The sequence below is a fragment of the Nymphalis io genome, chromosome 10 (assembly GCF_905147045.1).
Source record: "Nymphalis io chromosome 10, ilAglIoxx1.1, whole genome shotgun sequence".
In the NCBI taxonomy this organism is placed as follows: Eukaryota; Metazoa; Arthropoda; class Insecta; order Lepidoptera; family Nymphalidae; genus Nymphalis; species Nymphalis io.
The window spans coordinates 5,770,844-5,788,401 of record NC_065897.1 but is presented as its reverse complement, the minus strand read 5'-3'; the positions used below and the strand labels follow the sequence as shown (position 1 = coordinate 5,788,401).

General features: G+C 30.7%; 1 protein-coding gene across 4 annotated transcripts; it reads left to right on the top strand.

Annotated features, from left to right (window-relative positions):
* The first annotated feature begins 698 nt into the window (after positions 1–698).
* On the top strand, positions 699–16,932 carry LOC126771324 (inactive pancreatic lipase-related protein 1-like). 4 transcript variants are annotated; one of them, XM_050491169.1, is made up of 8 exons: positions 699–796; positions 11,786–11,843; positions 12,355–12,493; positions 13,146–13,259; positions 13,367–13,518; positions 14,411–14,631; positions 15,483–15,639; positions 16,049–16,932. In XM_050491169.1, the coding sequence occupies exons 1-8, from the start codon at positions 748–750 to the stop codon at positions 16,149–16,151; spliced, it is 993 nt and encodes a 330-aa protein (XP_050347126.1). In that variant the 5' UTR covers positions 699–747; the 3' UTR covers positions 16,152–16,932. The 4 variants fall into 4 exon arrangements, with proteins under 4 accessions (XP_050347126.1, XP_050347125.1, XP_050347124.1 ...); XM_050491168.1 differs by having other exon boundaries at positions 14,411–14,646; XM_050491167.1 differs by lacking the exon at positions 699–796 and adding an exon at positions 11,241–11,434.
* The last annotated feature ends 626 nt before the right edge of the window (positions 16,933–17,558 follow it).

Genomic DNA, 17,558 nt, shown 5'->3' with positions numbered 1-17,558 from the left:
CTGCAAGCATAATTGATAAAAAATATTTTTATGTCCTAATGCTTAAAATAAAATTACCACTTATACTTTGTCCAGATATATTAGTTAACTTAAAGATATAGGCTCATCTTGTTATCGGGAAATTAACATCTACAAAGCATATCAATAATATACCTGAATAAATCATTTGAAGGAAATACATAAATTACAAACATATTTTCTTAACAGACGCCTTGACCTCTTCTCAACATTTATTCATTGAGGTAAAATATGATAAGAGCATGTGATAGTTTTTAATATTAGGAAAAGTAATAGAAAGACTTAATAAGGCAAGTTGAATAATGATCATCTATTATGACGCGTGTAGTACAGACTCTTCGCCCTACGTCTATTCTATATGGCTGGATGACCTAAATATCAACAGTACTGACACCGAACAAGCTGTCAGATTTCCATTTACTTTGGTGACAGGCTGCGATGTGAAATCCCCTCAACATTGAGAGCACTCTCGTTACTAATTAGAGATTAATTGAGTCAGGATGTAAAAGCCTTCATAGGTACTTTGATAAGAACGAAAATTAATGTACTATCTACTTTGAAAAGATTTTTTATCAACTATTATAAATGTCGCATTATTAATTACATCTTAATGTGTGATATATAATTTTTTTGACATTTTTAATTGTATTGTATGTAATAATTCGGCAAGAAAATGTAAGTTACTAAATCAGTTAGCCGCGAGTCGCTGTCGGTGTTGGACGCGACGCCATGTTCCGCGCGGTGGCAGTCGGCTGGAAACGATACTGGTGGGGCACAGGTACGGAACTAGTAATCACGACATCCTCAATTAATACATTAAACATTCCAACGTACTAAATTGTCGTGCCGAAATTTTTTAACGCAATATTTTCAAGTATAAATTTTACCGCGAAAACTATTTAAGCCACTAGAGCACAACTCATTCACTGATGTTGAAAAAAAGTGATGAAACATTGAACTATACAATAATTGACTGATTAATTAATAGTTAAAATGAATACGAAAAGGTATTTAGACCGATATTTGGCAATAAAATCGCACAGTGAATGTTTGAGTGTAGTATGGCTGAATGCCCTCAACTATTTACGTTCGCGTTCGTACGTTTTCGTGGCGTCTTCGGTAGTTCTCGTAACACGTGGTCTTGGTCTTGACAGGTAATAGCAAAACATATTCGGCCAGTCAATGACATTGAAAAAAAGTAACGGTAATGCGGAACTGTTGCGATATTCGGTAACAATCTTTATATCTAATCTCTTAAACTGATTTATAAGACTTACGCTTGTACTATAATTATACTATATATATAATGTGCGCACAATATGCTTAATATAATATAATTATTATTCTGCGACCAAATGCTGAAGGCTAGATTTCCTTATACAAGTATTAGTATTAACATAGCATTAATAATTTATATGATAACCATCGCTTATATCGATTTGCATATATAATAAATACGTATATAAAAATAATGTGTGTATATTAATTAAAATTATAGATGGTAGAGTCGCTCTACAACGTAAGCGCTCATTATTGAATTTTGTTATTAAAGAAAAATTTAAAAATAATAGCGCATTAACTAAGCAATCTTGGTTGAACTAAAATGTTAGAAACTGTAGTATAAAAAATCTCCTACAATTTTGGTAATATAAAATAAGTAACCCTGCTTTTCGAATTGATATAAAAATACTATTTATATTTAAAGCAATAAAGAAATAGTTTTTAAGAGTACTTATACTAACGCATATTCAATCATGCATCATGAGGCCAGCTGTAATAAGCGTACATTCACGAGTTATTACACATGATTTGTAAGCTTCGTTGTTATTAAAACAATTCAACCGTTTGTTTCGAACTGATGTATTTTCAGTATTTTAAACAGAGAATATTAATTAGTCGATTACTTCAACATTATTACAATGTCCGTAAGTATTCATTATAAAAAAGCATATTATTTGTTTCTTTTTAATGTTTAAGTCTCTATTTTAGTCTGCATTCCTTCTTATACAATAAAATCAAAATAATTCTAAAACATACTTGTAAAATATATTTTTACAAGTATGTTTCCAAGCAACAAGATTACGTTAAACAAATATTTATGGCCAATATAATTATGTAAGTGTATAATTGATTTTATTTAAATATGATTATTAATCTCAGCCACAAACTTACGGCAGTTTATAAGTAGACATCCGTTAATCGTAAGTGAGTGACAATATTTTGACATTCGAATGTTTAAAAAAAAAAAACAAAATTTTCAATTATATTACCCGCTCTTTTTTCAAGTGTCTTATTATTTTAAGACTATCACAATTTACTAAACATTTCGATATTAATTCAAAGCCAAATCAATCCAGCTTATTATTATTATTGTTTTTAGTTTTTCAAATCTCAATAATTATACCCGAAGACTAATGTACATTTATGACATAAATAAGTGAACATCGTCTGGGTCCTAATTTAAAATTTTAAATATTCTGGTGGTTTTGCAATGTTCTTTGTCTGTCTGCATACATTTTCGATCTATTATAAACATGTTCAATTATTATTGCTAGTTAGATCTCCAGGTTACTAAGAATTTACATCTAATGATAATTGACAGCCGAATGAAAAGCCGAGATGGCCCTGTGGTAAGAACGCGTGAATCTTAACCGATGATCGTGGGTTCAAACCCGGGCAAGCACCACTGAATTTTCATGTGCTTAATTTGTGATTATAATTCATCTCGTGCTTTACGGTGAAGGAAAACATCGTGAGGAAACCTGCATGTGTCTAATTTCACTGAAGTTCTGCCACATGTGAATTCTACCAACCCGCATTGGTGGAATAAGCTCCAAACCTTCTCCTCAAAAAGAGGAGAGGAGGCCTTTAGCCCAGCAGTGGGACATTCACAGGCTGTTACGGATAATTGACATTACTAAGATTATAACGTATCATTCCTTGATAATCTGAATATATATAATCGCGTAATTTGATTTACTTTTATGTATGATCTATAGAAAGATATTTTTTCAAACTAAGACGATAACAAAAAAGTTAATTTTGACTTTCTTACACTGCTTAATAATTATCTTGAAAATCAATGTAGATTTCGTTATAAAACATGTACTTAAAAAATGAATATTATTTAAATACTATGATAGTGTTAATTTAGTTGTACATAAAATCTCCTTATATATGTATATATTTTATCTTATTTATACATATAAGAAATGCGCTTTGTATGTAAATAAAACGTGATCGGCGACAGTAAATTGTTTAATTATGCAATGTTGTTATGTTATTATGTTTTCATTTAATATTTTCAATAAAAACACCACTTTGAAACGTGTTTTAATATATGCTTAAAACTCGTTTTCATCTCTAATATTGTATCCACGTGAATATATTCGCATAATTATAAATATGGTCAGCCTTAAAGTCAATGTCATTTTTGCTGCACATAACAACGTAATTATATAATATTAATGATCCAATAATTATTAACTGTTAACTAATTGTACTCGTTCAAAATTCTTTCAACGTCAATCATTCAAGTTGAGCAATAAATAAATTACATTTACATCGCTATACATAGAAAACTTGTTTTCTTGAATTCTGATGGTCAATGTAACATGGGTACGTATTGGACTGTATCGCGATTAATTGCCTTGAATATATTTACATATATATATACCAAGATCAGAGCTGTATTCATAAGAACAAACTCAAAGCTCACCGCAGAAAATGATCGTAAAATGTCAAAGTGATATACGACATTGACTATATTAATTAATTTATTATAAAGTTTTAATAATACGCAACCAAAATTTTATATCATCGTAAATCAGTTTCCAACAAGTGATACCAAGTAAGTTCTTACATTAGTAAAAAACAAATGGCAATGAAATCTAATGTCATACGAGACACAGATATTTAATTCATAAAATTCTCAAAGGAGAATTGAATGAATGAATGAATGTCAAATCGATTATGACAAGGAGAAATTCTGCTGATCAAAGTAACGTAGACACATGTCAACATAATATCATGATTGATCGGCTTAAATATATTCATATACATATATATATTATAACATATAAATATATATATACCAAGATCAGCAATGCTATTCTGTAAGAGTTCGCTTCATTACTTACCCGTGAAATTTTAACAACTTAATTTTGATGCGTGTATTCTTGAAATGTTATGATTATTACGGTCAATGTCGCATTCCACTTTCTGACATTTGATATCTGAGGTGAGTTTTGAGTTTGTTTTTACAGAATAGTCTATGGATTTGTGTTTATGTAAGACAATCTCGTGCTTTACGGTGAAGAAAAAAAAACATCGTGAGGAAACCTGCATGTGTCTAATTTCACTGAAATTCTGCCACATGTGTATTCCACCAACCCGCATTTGAGCAGCGTGGTGGAATAAGCTCCAAACCTTCTCCTCAAAAAGAGGAGAGGAGGCCTTTAGCCCAGCAGTGGGACTTTCACAGGTTGTTACGTGGTATTGTTGTGTTCCGGTTTGAAGGGTGAGTGATCCAGTGTAATTACAGGCACAAGGGCCATAACATCTTAGTTCCCAAGGTTGGTGGCGCATTGGCGATGTAAGCGATGGTTAACATTTCTTACAATGCCAATGTCAATGGTGTTGGTAACCACTTACCATCAGACGGCCCATATGCTCGTCCGCCTTCCTATTCTATAATTTTTTTTTATATATTTAGTATTTTATGTCTAGTTTATTTTTTAAAGTGAGTAAAAAAACTTTTCTTTTTAACTACTTATGGATGTATGTAAATAGGAGTTAATAATGTAACACCATAAAAATATTTAGAAATATAATATACTTAGTAATAGTTGTTTGAATTATTTTTAAATCAACGCAACCTTAGAGCGGATCAATATTCACTTGGTACAGCCTGCTTGCTCGTTCCACTTAGCATATAATTAAAACACCATACATATAAGTTCAATATACATCTGCTTGAATGCGTCAGTCAATAAGATCTGCATTTCATTCCAATCTGTGATTTTTCCCATAAGTTTAGACGATCGTAATATATTGTTACATAAATTCAAATAATATATTTTAAAATTATATTTGCAGCTTAGTCTAATAGTATTATGTAAAGCTGAAGAGTTTGTTTGTTTGAACGCTTATCTAAATATATCAGGGCGATTTGAAAAATAAAATTCGCATATGATATCCCACTAATTAAGAAAGATTATAAAATGTAAAGCGTAACGCTATGAACACGGACTGAAATACTGCATTAATTAATTTTATTTTTTTAAATAAAAAAACGCACCTTCTACGTATAAGCGGAGCCTTTGCCCTTACTGACTGTAAGATTGTTAGTGTAAACATATAATGTATGATTTATTTGAGTGATAAGATAAAACACCATTACCAAGACAATAATACCGTTATATATTTGATAATAATAAGATTGTTATTATTCTTTTTTTAAATATATTTCGTTACACTTATATACAATTTAAGTATTATGTATACTAATACTATAAAAGTAACTTTGACTGCTGTTAAGCTTTCAAGACTAAACTAATGAACCGATTTTGATTAAATTTTATAAAATGCAATCTTGAACCCCGATTCAGGACATATGACATTTTTTTTTTACCTAACACACCCCAAAAACGCAGGCGAAGCCGTAGGCGAAAATTATTTTATAATATATATTATCTTGCTGTCATGATTTTTTATACCATTACTAATTAAATAAACCATCAATATAGATATCGTTACAAATATTCATACATTATAGTGGTTTTGTTTTACGATAAAAGCTATCAATTACCATAAGAATGATTGCACAGAATAAACTTCTTTATACCATCTTGTAGGTACGATAAATAATAATTTTGGTATTTCATGTTATAAAAATAGATTAAATAGTTAAGAAAAAGGTCGATGTTGATGATTATGTTTCATTAAAGCGTATCTTTTTATTTTTATCTTTTCTAAACAGAAGAGCGCTCGCTTACAAACGTAATCCAAAAATGTTTGATATATTCATTTTGTTTGTTAGAACGCCTCTAAATAGTAAAAAAAAAATAGAAAATTTTTGTCCCACATGTATTAGGACATACTTCATAAATATACGATTTTACTTATAAACGTTGCTTAGCAGCTGTCTAGATAAACATTGATTGCGCTCTTTCTGTCATTAATGATTTTACATTCTAAAGAAGAAGACAGCATTGCTTAACTAATCATCCGCTAAACACCGGTTACAAGTAAGGCCGATAGTTTTTAGGATATTAAAGGATGTACCAAAATTGGTGATATTATGATAACGATATTATGTCGTGTCGTTTTATTGAAAATGCTACTAGCGTGACACAGTCCAATCATTTACGCTACTGCAATTTATCACTCACCACTCTAGTGCCCTTCGGGATTTCTTACTTAATAATCTATTAATAAGCTGAATGGGAGCTGAGGGAGCTGTTTAACCTATAATAAATAATGTAAAATAAATAGTATACTTTTGTATATTCAATTCATCCTTTTCTGTGGCTTTTCTAATATTTAAATCTCATGTTAAGAAATATTTAATTTTTTTTTTATAATTGATAGGCCAGCGTTTGACCATTGACTTGCCCGATGTAAAGCATCGACACGGTCTAGGACGTAGCACGCTTACCTATAAGAAACCTGTTTACTCTGGATTTGAAGACACCAACATTGTAGCTATCAGGAAATACGGACTCAGGCAAAGCATTGATTAAATAATAAAAAAATATATAGACTATAAAAAAGCATGTTAACACTCGTTGATTTATATGCAGGATAAATAATAATTCAGTTGTATTTAATTGCCTATGTAACATTAAGTCTCATGTCGGTTCTTCTCGGTAGTCTACATTTCAAACATTAAAATTGATATTATAAATTGTTTCAAAAGAGCTCGCAACTCACCTATCTGAATAAATTACATGTATTTTAGTTTAGATTTTTTAAATTTTGTTATATATTATAATATTATAAAAAATACTGGTGGTAGGGCTTTGTGCAAGCCCGTCTGGGTAGGTACCACCCACTCATCAGATATTCTACCGCAAAACAGCAATACTTGATATTGTTGTGTTCCGGTTTGAAGGGTGAGTGAGCCAGTGTAATTACAGGCACAAGGGACATAAAATCTTAGTTCCCAAGGTTGGTGGCGCATTGGCTATAAGCGATGGTTGACATTTCTTACAATGCCAATGTCTAAGGGCGTTTGGTGACCACTTACCATTAGGTGGCCCATATGCTCGTCCACCTTCCTATTCTATAAAAAAAAAAAAATAATACTGTGCCTTATCGGTAACTTAACTTTGTGTGTGTGTCTGTGTGGCTCATTGCATGCCCAACTACCAACTGGAGACTAGTCTCGTCAATTATTCTAGCTTCAAACATCAATACTTGACGTGTTCCGATTTAAAGAAAAGTCAGTGATTACCAGCACGAACGATATTGTGTTATACCATGTTGGCGGCATATTGTCGGTGTATTGAATAGTAGGTATATTTTAAAGGGTCTATGTTTGTAAGCTCCGATGACTTCTTACCAACCCATTTAGCCTTATTCTTTTGCAATATTTATAATATAATAAATTAAAGTATATGTTTGTCCTCCATATGTTCCTAAACTATTCATTTTTGGGTATGCTTGCGAAGGTTCCGAATAAATATTTTTCTTTGTATTTTTGTGATTTAAATTTTAAGCGGTTAGTATTTCGCGTTTTAGTCTGACCGTCGAAAAACCGAGAACGGTGTAGTCGGGACGGGTAGATAGTATAATATTTAAATAAAAAAAGGAATTTTACTTTGTTTATCTCGTATGTTCATATGCCAATAATCTAATTGCTTGAATGTTTACTTACACATACAAACATACAACCTCAAGACCTATTTTGGCCACGGCGGCCAATCTTAAGAGAGGTTAGCCCACTGCGCAGAACATATTATAGTGTACGCAAACACAGGTGCACTTTCTATTCCCTAACTCTCATAATCCGATGGGATGGCAATCCGACACGAACGGAAAGAATTCAGGCGCAGGACCAACGGCTTTGTGTGCTTTCCGAGGTACGGGAATGTACACACAGCGAGCTTCTAGACTCCGGGCTGCAACTGAGAATTTTAGACAGAAAAACCTAATAACTTTTTATTGGCCTGACTTGGGATTTGAACCCAGGACCTCGGGGCTGCGACCTTATATCTAGCCACTAGACCAACGAGGCAGTCAAGAATAACCTGTATTTGTTAGAACATAAAAAGTTTTATCTTAATATTTCATATTATAAAATGCATACTTAATCAGCCAAGATAGCCCAGTGGTTAGCAGACGTGATTATTAACTACAGATTGCGGGCTCAAACCCAAGCATGCACTTCCACCAAATCTGCCGAGCCGATCTAGAGCTCGAGAGCCGAGTAGATCTTTGCCCAGCCGTGGGATATAAATTACAGACTTTTAATTTTCTTTTATTATATATTTTTTCATTACTTATTCTCGTGTTATCTGACTACCAGTTAATATATATAATTAGTTTAAATTAAACTAGAAATGAAATTTAATAAATAATAATAAACATTTAACATATTAAAGAAATAAAACTTTTGCTCGTTAAAACATGATGTAAATCTTGTTTAGTAGAAAGAGGTTAAAAAAGAAATTTTAAATATAAAATCTAGGTCAGAAGCCCTAAGGTGCTTGATCTTAGAAATGCAAATGCTTACTTCAACGTCGGAGGCAAGGAGAAGAGTATAACAGGCGTCATTAAAGTATTTATACCTTTTTGTTAATTGTAAAATTTTTAATGAATATAGTTATATTGTAAAATTTTTAATGAATATAGTTTTATAATTTTAGTTGCAAATATATTTCAAGGAGACATTTAATTGCTTATACAACCTTGGTTTATTTTGAATGTTAAATAACAAATATATTCTTAACTAGCTGTGCCCATGGTTTTACCCGCGTAACTTAAAGAAATTGCTAAGAGCAGACTTATAATATTTCACTATATACAACTTTTTTATATTATTGGGATGTTTGCATTAGTTTCCGCCGCACCCGGATCTAGAGAAGGCAACATACTGGCCAATTGGCCATGAGAAAAACAGCATTCCCTTAAATCGATTCCGACATACTTAATTGTCTTTCCATTCGCTTTATTTATTAGGGCTGCAAACGATAACTTTACAGGGAATGGTGTCCTTTTAAAACTAAAAAGTAAATCGGTGTATTAAAAAAATAAGTATTTATTATGAACTAACCGACTGAGTATTACATTACCAGCCTGTGAACGTCCCACTGCTGGGCTAAGGGCTCTCCTTGTGGCGAAGGTATGGAATTTATCCACCACGCTGCTCGGATGCGGGTTGGTGGAATACACATGTGGCTCAATTTCAGTGAAATTAAACACATGCAGGTTTCCTCACAATGTATTCCTTCACCGTCAACCAAGAGATGAATTATAAGCCCAAATTAAGCACATGAAAACGCAGTGGTACTTGCCCGGGCTTGAACCCACGATCATCGATTAAGATTCACGCGTTCTAACTACTGGGCCATCTCAGCTTATTCCGATAAATTAAATACCGATAAATTATTAACCGACTAAGTATGAAATTAATAAAACCATGAGAAAAATATATGCGGTAACGAAACGCACTACATACCTAACCTATAAATTTTAACTTACAAAGTTATTTAGTTAGTTTTGGGTTATATTGCGTTGATAAAGACCCCCGATAATAGTTTTACTCGTATATCTGCCATGTACAGACAGTGATCAGTTACATTTTTATTATGTGTATAGAATTATTAAGAAATTTTATTTTCCGCATTGAATAATAATTTATTTTAGTACTATAGTACATTATTATTCAATGATAAATATATCAAAAGATAGAATTGTAAAAATGTACACGTTATTTATAACGAATGCTAATTAATAGTCTACTGTATATTGCTAAAGGTTTTATCGGCTTCCCTTCGATGAAACAATTAAAAAATAAAATAAAAGGTACTTCATTATAATATTTCTGGTATTAACCATCGTATTTCGTCTTTCAAAGATTTTACCTAACTTCTATATTTAAAATTTAATAAGAATTAATAATTATATACATTTTTATTTAAATATCTTAAAACTATCGTTTTGTAATAAATATAGTTTAAAAGGAATTCGTTAAAAACGAAGAGAATAGTACAAAACAAATAAACATTTATCTTTCTACCGGATTTAAACGTCATTGTTATCGATTTTTATCTTGCATGGAATAAATTACTAATTTTTTTTTTCTCAGTAAATAAATTAACAGCACATTATTGTTAATACAGATAATGCAGATGATAGATATATGGGCATTTTATCTAGTATGATAATATTATAAGAGATTTTAGAGTTCTGTCGGCAAACATTTCAAATATTTTATTTGCTTTTTAACTTGTTTATATATATTTTTTCTTGTACCAACAGTGCTATTTTTTTAGGGATTAACTTAATTCCTCACCCGTGAATTGTTGACAAGCGACTTATATATATATATACTATATATATATATATATATATATATACTACTACTACTACTACTACTACTATACGTACGAATAGTGAATGTCACTTAATAGTTTCTGACATTTAACGCCTCTACTACCACTGGTGATTAATGTGTTATGAAAATCACGATTCCAGTTATAAGTTGCTTGTTATCGTTTAACTTGTTTATTTATTAAACATAATTTAATTGCGCGTACAAATACATGTTACACGTGGACCAAGTGGTTCTTCAAGTGTTTATTTATATTTACAATTCATCTCATGCTCGGTGGGGTAGGAAAACATCGTAAGAATAAATGCATCTTTTCGGAAAATATTCTTTTTTTTTATGTTCTAAGTAGGGGGACAAAATGTACGTTATTTGAAGCGTACGTTAAGGCGAATTTTTGGAGTATTTTTTTTTTATTTAATCAAAACTACCAACGTCATATTACCTTTATTATCTGTTGTAATCATCTGTGATATGTAATGAGAATGTTTAGGTAAGTAAATAATAAGCTGATTATGATTGTTACAATTGCAGCTTAAGACGTCATAGTTAAGGTCAAATAGATCAAAAGTAATATACATCTATTATACGGAATTAGATCTTTAACTCACCTACAAATCGGAGTATATAAATTAGTGAAATTGTAAATCGTTATTTAGACATGCGAACATATTGTCAAATGATCGTTTTAAGTTAAAGACTGTGATTCAAAAGAAAAAGAATAAATTTCTAGATAAATGAAATTCGATTGTACTACAATGGACGTCTTTTGTAACATTCTTTTTATTTTTCAACATATTTTTTTTATTGCCAACGCGAAAAATATCGATCAAATCGGAATATTTAATTTTATTTCACCTGGTATGTTTTTGATTTAATAAATTAATGCTTCTTATTTTCTTGATAAAAAATAAATGTTTTACACATTTGAGTAGGCGGAAATAATCCATATGCGATATAAATTTTGTTTCTAATAATTCATCTCCTACTCGCTGGTGAAGGAAACATGTAAACATCGTAAGGAAACTCGCATGACGTGTCGGATGGAATTCACATTTATATGAAATATGAAACAACTTGCATTGGAAAAGCATTGGGGGTAAAAACTCAAATCCTTCTGGAACACATTAATATAAGTTGTGACTTTTCATAAAATGAGTTAAATTCATAATTTTGATCATTTTAAATATTGTTTTTCTATTTTATTTTCAGGAATTTTACCAGATAGAACAAATCGAATCGAAGATATATATTTACGTTTTTATAATGGGTATGTACATATATTTTATTATTTAATATTTGATAAATAAAATATAAAATTTAATGAATAAAAAAGCGTGGAATTCATTAAACGCGACAGGAATCAAGCTGCTGTTTGCGTTTAAAATGATTTAAGCGGCGGAAACATTTAAAACAAAAAAAAAGAAGACAAGTATTATGTTCTAGATCTTTCTTCTTAATACATTTGTTATAAAAGCCTTTAAATACGGCAAGGTCTAAGTCGCTAAAGGCTAATCCACGCGGCCTGGAGGTAATAATATGTAAATGATATATTCAATTACATTCATTCCATGACTGCTAGATAGAGTTGCGATAATCAGGGACCTTTCCCACTGGGCGCTCTGCTCGATAGTGTTAGTGTTAGTGTGTAGTTAGATATTACGTTAATTTTAAGGTAATTTAAATTTAGGTACAGAAGTGTAATTCTCTAAAAAAAGATATCTTTCTATCTTTCATTTATTTAAATAGTGACCTCTACGGGCTGTTACTTTTTTTTTCAGAAACTTATTCGAAGAATATGTGGACATACCGCTTAGCCAAGCAAGTCGACTGCTTGAGGTTAAAGGCTTCGAAAACAGTAATCCCACCGTCCTTTACATACATGGCTTTATAGAAACCGCACAGCAAGAAAGTGTACAGGTATGCCTTTTATTTCCTTAATAACCCCAAAGAAACCTTAAATTAATATTAATATTCTGAGATTTAGGAACCTTAGTGAGAAATGTTGTTTATGCAAAATATGCAACATTGCAAAATAATTAATTCAATCTTTTGTTCTAATTTTAAGATTTCAAAATAATTTTAAACAATAGGATTGGCATAAGCTATTTCATTCCATATATTTTTTTAATAGCAACACCTTGAAGTTTTAGCAAAATAAAGTTTGATTAAATGCATATTAACGTAAAAGCTTATTGTTTTCTGTTGGGATTTGATTTGGTGTTACTCAACACACAAAAACATCAAGTTTCCGCCCACGCCCGCAGGTGTTAGGAATAAAAAAAAGTAGCCTATGTCCGACCTTAGGGTCCTAGAGTTCAAACTTACTGCGTACCAAATGTCAACAGAATCAATTACGTTTTCACGGCTCAATCAAAAATTTAATAAAAAGAGTTCGCATGTATAACATATATAATGTTATTTTTCGAACATTGAATGCCTTTCAAAAACGTACCGTAAGCCAACTAAAGCCTTGAATTGTCTAAAGCCGTCATGCAACAACACAAAACAGATAATGTTAAGGTATCCATTATATAAATATTATTATTATATAATTATTATCTAATTACAGGTCATGGTGAATGCGTACTTAGAATCGAGACCGGCAACAAATATTATATTACTAGACTGGTCCAATATGGCTCATGGCTCTTATTTAGTTAACGCCGCAAGAAATACTAAAAAGGTAATTATTCTATTAATTTGTTATTACTATTTCCTATCATAAAACACAAGCTAAATAATTGTATTTCCTTATGTGGCTTATGTAAAACTATATTTTTATATACGCAGGTCGGTGTTGCTTCCGCAGAACATATAAATACTCTAATAGAATCAGGTCTACAAATTGATAAAATGCAGATTATTGGACATTCACTTGGAAGTCACGTAGCTGGTTACTTAGCGAGAGAACTCAAAAATAAATATAACAAAACTATCAAAAGGTATTTAATATTCATGATTTCAAAAACAAAAAAATACTTTTGTATTTGGTGGCATTATTTAACTTGTATTTGGATTAAAAAAAAATGGCTTGAATTTGAAAATTTTCTATTGTAACGATTCAAAAATTAAAACACTAATCACTTCCATTGGAATTATTCTGAAATTAACATTGAATAATATTTTTATAGTTTTTTTTCAAGGTCTTTCCAAACAAAAAATTGTATGTTCATTAATGTATAATTGGGCAGGCTATTTATTTTTCCATTGAGCTGCACCTAAAAAACTATAGAAATAACGACGATGACTACATTATTTTTGGATAGCATTGATATATTTAAAAAAAAATATGCTTTGGAAGTTTAAATCGTATCTACATGAGATAGGATCCAATATTCACTTATCAGGGCAAGTACTGTTCGACCAGATCGTCTGAGATCAATTACTTACGTTTTCGTTTAATACGTTTATAAGATCTTTAAAATAAGCTACTTGAACATGATTTATTTCGTAGAAGACTAGATATCATCGAAAAAACGACTATTGAAAGTTATTTACTTTATATAAGATATTTACTTGGCGATAGTGCCTTGTGCAAGCCCATATGGGTAAGTATTCACCACTTATTCTATCGCTAAGCAGCACAATTAGTATTGTTGTATTCCAGTTTGAAGATTGGGTGAATCGATGTAATTACAGGCAGGCGTCTTAGTACCCAGGGTTGGTGAAGCATTTGTGGTTTAAGGAATGGTTAATGTTTCTTACAACACGGACAGTTATGGGTGGCAGTCACCATTTACCATTAGATGGCCCATTTGCCAGTCCGTCTACCTATTATAAATAAATAAATAAACATCGTCTTTAACGTTTATTCCGTACCGTATATTGTTTTAGGGTAACAGCACTTGACCCAGCGTTTCCCGCTTTTTATCCAGACGGTGTAGTAATGGATCATGTCACAGATAAGGACGCAGAATTTGTGGATGTGATACATACTGATGCTGGAGGCTACGGTGCACCTGTCCGCACTGGCACAGCAGACTTTTGGCCGAACGGTGGAAAGAGTATCCAGCCAGGATGCCCACGATTCGCCCCAATGCCCTTGTCTGACGATAGTAAGCATAAAATATGTATGTTTAAATTTAATTTTAAATTAAATTATCATGCGATTAGTTACAAATATATGCTTGACTAGCTAATCGTAAAAGTCGTGATTTCGGCGAATCACGACTCAGTTCTTGGTTGTCGTAACATGTTGTTATATAGCCTATAATCATCGTTAAAATTATAATAAAAAATGTTATAAATTGAAAAAATAAGTCGTTTCCTTGGTGTTGTAATAAATAGGTTCTGTTTTTAAATTGAAGCGAAGGCTATATGCTATAAATGATGTAAATTAAACTGTTTTTTTCAACAACAATTACCGAGAGAAACGTATAAAGAAAATAAACTCACTTTATATATGTAAGCCGAGTTGGCTTAGTGGTTAGACCGCGTGAATCTTAGCCGATGATCGTGGGTTCAAACTCGGTTAAGCACCACTGAATTTTCATGTGCTTAATTTGTGTTTATAATTTATCTCGTGCTTGACGGTGAAGGAAAACATCGTGAGGAAACCTGCATGTGTCTAATTTCATTGAAATTCATATGTGTATTCTACCAACCCGCATTGGAGCAGCGTGGTGGAATAAGCTCCAAACCTTCTCCTCAAAAGGGAGAGGAGGCATTAGTCCAGCAGTGAAACATTAACAGGCTGTTACCGTACTGTATATATGCCAACAGGGCTATCAAATTTCAATTCCAAAGATTAAAACGTACAAAAAAGAAAATCAAACAAACTCTTCACCTTCATTATATTAGTATAAATTAAAATTAAGAGACAAATTGCTTCGTAAATTATTTCATATTTGCTGTCTGGACCTTGTGGATCACTTAGTTGATTAATACGTAACTAAAATTTTCACAGATCTTTGCAGCCATTGGCGGTCGTGGAAATTCTACGCTGAGTCTGTGCGGAACCCAGAAGCATTTCCAGCATCACCAGCTGATTCGTATCATAAATTTAGAGAAAATCCCACACCAGAAGTTGGAATGGTGTACATGGGAGCGGATTGTGATACGAGGTTATATCAGTCTGTTATCTTGACTATCTTTTTTTTTATAACATTATTCGATCCTGTACGACCTAATGTATCTATCGTGCTAAAAGAAAATGTACACAAACAAATGAACTCCTTTAAAATTATTAGACTTACTTATAAATTTTGTTTTCGGAAAACAAGTTAAGCGTTCAGTTAAGCACTAAATTCTCTCTTTCTATCATCATTGATTTGACATTTGAAAAACAAGACACAGCATTGCTTAACTAATCACTAATCAACATTTCTAGATAAAGCCCTAATAGATAAGCGTAATAGTTAAATAACGAAAATAATTAAATTTATTAATCTACAATATTGGATGTGACGCAATTGCTAATATAAATTATTAGGATCTTCTTTATAATAAACTAACTTATTTTCTCTCTTTCAGTGCTCAAGGATCGTATTATTTAACAACAAATGGCGAATCTCCGTTTGGTAAGGGTATGGACGGTATTTATACAAAAAATAAAAATAACAAGGGAAAAAAATGATAAAAGTAATATATTATAAAAAAACAAGGTGATTCTACTTAAATAAAAAATGTCTTCATATTTCAAAAAGGACCAAATGCTTAAAAGAAAATTACTATAGTAATGAAAAATGACATAATTTAGGTGTATCGTTGGTTTGAAAAATATTGGTCCTGTTAAACAGGAGTATAATAATAGATATTATTAAATGTACCTGCACAACTAGATGATAAGAACATTATACAATTTCTATTTAATATATTAATTGACTCATGATAATACTTTAAATGAAATCACAATACTAAGCTTTATTGATTTTTGTGAATAAATATGTCTTCTAAATATGTTAAATATATATATTTATTTGATCTTTGGTGTATTACTTTAATTGTATTAAAAAACAAAAAAAAATGACAACTAATATGTATACTATTTATTCCAAAAATAGAAATAAATATAAACAAACAATTTGCAAAGTTCATAATGAATACCATCGATTATTTTAGATCTCGACCAATGGTGTCTTGTAATTCAAATTTGTTTATTTATCTTTACTTCTCCATTGGAGTCGACTATAGTTATATATATTTATCATTACACATATTGTATACTTGGTAAAACCCAGACGTATTATATAATTTTATCACAATTCGTACTTTAAATTTCGGAAGAGATTGAATATACTATATTTACTGTGATTTAAGTTATGAAATGTATTGTTTTATCATCAGCATAAAAACGGCACCTTGTTATAGAACCGAAATCGTGAAAATATGGACTTGACAATATACTTTTAAATGTAGTAACGAGTACCTTATTATTAGTAAGTATGTCAACTTATTTGACACTTATGTAGTAAAATGTAAGAAACGTTTTCAATTTTTCTTTAATTTAAATAATGTACTTAATTTTTTTTTCTTTACGGGTTTAATCGGTTTTAATTTTTTTTTTTATGAAACTGAGAGTTGAATTGACACTGATGACATTTAAATGTTGCCTTACTTTTGCTTTAATACAATAAGTATTTATATAATTTAAATGTTTGGCGGTTCTTACATTTTTAAAAAAAAAATAATATTAAAATATTAATATTTTGCAAGCATACAAAATTACACGTACAGCAAAAAATAATTGTATATTGCAATATTAATCGTCTTTATTGAGTGTTTTCATATAATTATTCATCAGTTGTACAGATACATAAATACACGTATTTCATCACAATCAAACAAAATAAATTTTCTTAAATTGTTTTAAGAATATTTTATAAAGCGTAACAATAGGAGAAAATTAAAAGTACAGACCTGAATTTAAATAAAATTGTGCAAATTCAAAGGCTGTTTCCATTTATAAACGATTTTTTTTATTTACCTATTTTTTATATAAATTCATATTATATACCTACGTATATTATGTATTACGAAAATT

Bases quoted from the DNA above. Each gene is read 5' to 3' on its own strand.
- LOC126771324 (XM_050491166.1), top strand. From the start codon at position 11,311: ATGAAATTCGATTGTACTACAATGGACGTCTTTTGTAACATTCTTTTT. The intron at 11,435-11,785 runs GTATGTTTTTGA...TTTTATTTTCAG, and splicing joins ATTTAATTTTATTTCACCTG to GAATTTTACCAGATAGAACA. The intron at 13,260-13,366 runs GTAATTATTCTA...TTATATACGCAG, and splicing joins CCGCAAGAAATACTAAAAAG to GTCGGTGTTGCTTCCGCAGA.